Below are 2,471 nucleotides of genomic sequence, written 5' to 3'. Positions count from 1 at the left end.
CCGTACCCACTCACGTTCCCTCTCAGGGTGGCAGCCATGCCCCCGTACCCACTCACGTTCCCTCTCAGGGTGGCAGCCGTGCCCCCGTACCCACTCACATTCCCTCGCTCAGTGTCCCATCTTCACTGTCCTTCAGGTGCCATATGGGGTTCTGTGGGTGGTGAACAGATGAGATATGCAGGGCAATGAGAAATACAAAGGATCCTCTCCGAGAGCCTCTAGTGCTAGGACAAAGACCCCAGGGGAGCACGACAGCTGGAGGGTGGGCTGCCACTCTCTAGATGGGTGTGGTGGCCTAACGGAGGAGATGGTATTCTGTGGCATGATCTGAGGGAGGTAGCAGTGTCGGCCATGTGCAGACCTGGGCAACGAGCGTCTCATGCAGGAATAGGCCGGCACCTGAGGTTTGGAAAGAGGCCTGTGGAGATCAGGGTCTGGCTGGCCAAGGAAGTTCTGTAGAATTGAAGTTAACCACCTTTCCCTTCCCCCTGTTCCGGGCGCCTGTGGCATGGAGGTGCTTGGCCCTGACTCTTCAGTATTTATGGGGTGTGCCTGTCAGAGGGCATCAGCTTCACCGGACTTGAAGTAAGGTTTCCCTAGGCCAGGGACTCAGGATTGGTGATGAACCTTTCTGCTCTAGGTGATGAGGTATGGGCAGCAATGTCGCCTCTCATCCCTTTCATGCATTTTCTGCATGAGGAAGTAAGACCCATAGGTGCTGCCCCCTTACCTGCCTTCTCACAGTCCACGGAAGCGCCGGGGAGACCTCAGTGGCAACCTGAGATGCACACTCCAGATAATTCAGTGTATCAGAACTCGGAGTTATGTTCTTATGGTCTGTAATCGTGCATACTCTTAGTATGTTTAAGACATAGAACAGAGAGTCATTTGATCTATCACTGTTTCTCTTTGTATAAAATAAAATCACATCTACTTTGCAGAGCTATCGGGGAAGATTTATCAATGAGAAAATGAATGAAATTCTTGTAAAAGGTTCAGCACACCAGTTGATAATGTACTACATTTTAATTTCCTCTAGTTGTCACAAATACGATTTGTGTAAGCTAAATAAGCAAGGGTTTTAATTTTCAAATGATTAAATGGCATATTTGTTTTTATAGAACATTATACGAATTAACTAACTATGGTATACAAGAGGCCGTTATAGAATGGTGGTGTGATTGTGTGTAAACTCTCTAGAAATAAGACATGCTTCCAACAAATAAATATAACTTCACTGGACCTGGGAAGAAATAACTCTCATGTTCTTAAGAATAATGCACTTACCGAGTTTGTATTTATTATTGGATCTTGTTTCCTTGTACAGTTTCCTAACAAAACCGTGGCCCAGGTGGCCTGTGATGTTCTTCAGTTACTGGTTTCCTACTGGGAAAAGCTTCAGACGTTTGAAACCTCTCTGCCTCGGAAAATGGCAGAAGTAAGTCCTTTTTCTGTAATGCTCAAACATCAGCATTTCCTGTTTATTGTATTTGATATTCGATTAAATACAGATACTCAAATAATTGATAGGGAACCAACTGACTATTATATTGCCACGAGTCGCTCATTTTAAGGTTAAGCCACGTGGTTCTTCTCAGCTGTGATCAGGCACTGCATAGGGAGGTCAGCAGGGTCTCCAGAGGCTTGTTCTTGGGGAGTTTGAAAGGCAGATGTGATGACGACAGAAAGACCTGGTGTGGACTGAGCCCCATTCCTCAGGAGTAACTTGGGCAGTGCCAGTGAGGAGTAGGCAGGTGACTATGACATCCCTCCGTGCAGGGGCAGAGGGTGGCTTTCGTGTCAAGCAGGAGTCTCTCCCACAGGAAAGCTCTGCACCACACTGACCACACTGTCTGCATAGCACGATTCCCCCGCTGGCGTGAGATTGCTTCTGTAAGCACCTCCGTGGAGGTGATGGGTTAGGGAGAGGGACAGAAGAAGCATCATCTCAACAGTAGTGCCCTGGAGGGCGGTCCACGTCCATAGTGCTTGGCGTGGACATGAGCACACGTCCTCCCTCCTATAGGAGTCAGTGGTAAGGCTTATCCGTCATGCTGATTTTTACAGGTGCACTTATTAAAATGTGTCCTGTTCTTTTATACATCCAGTAGTAACTCTCTGAGGTATTAACAGGGAGAGAGAAGAGGCAATATTGATGTATTTTTTTCTCAGCACTAGACAAATTTCACTGCTAAGATTGCTTTGTTCTTTCAAAGACACATCAAAAGTCAGAATGATTTTGGATCTTAAGTGACTTAGAGTGAAATAAAACTTTGGACACAGGAATAGAAAATGCTACAAAATGTAAAGTAGGGTTTTAGGATGACCACATAATGAATCGTCTACATAGCAACACTGTTGAGAGTGAAAGGGGTGCGATTAGACCAGAACAGCAGGTGGAGACCTGGGGCAATGTGTAAGAAAATTAAATGGGAGAATTTTCATAATTATTTCTTTTTCTTTTTCTTTTT

The 2,471-nt window shown here is 45.8% G+C and overlaps 1 protein-coding gene across 1 annotated transcript in view; it reads left to right on the top strand.

Moving 5' to 3' along the window:
- Positions 1 to 2,471, top strand: part of RALGAPA2 (Ral GTPase activating protein catalytic alpha subunit 2) — a 374,339-nt gene that overhangs the window by 213,050 nt on the left and 158,818 nt on the right. Inside the window, exon 28 of the mRNA XM_023518389.1 lies at positions 1,328 to 1,438. Coding sequence (XP_023374157.1) covers positions 1,328 to 1,438 — 111 coding nt within the window. The remainder of the gene's footprint in view (positions 1 to 1,327; positions 1,439 to 2,471) is intronic.

This window comes from Otolemur garnettii, unplaced genomic scaffold (genome assembly GCF_000181295.1).
Source record: "Otolemur garnettii isolate 467f Iridium unplaced genomic scaffold, OtoGar3 scaffold00136, whole genome shotgun sequence".
Taxonomy (NCBI): domain Eukaryota; kingdom Metazoa; phylum Chordata; class Mammalia; order Primates; family Galagidae; genus Otolemur; species Otolemur garnettii.
The sequence above is the reverse complement of the archived record's forward strand: the minus strand, read 5'-3'. Positions and strand labels throughout refer to the sequence as shown.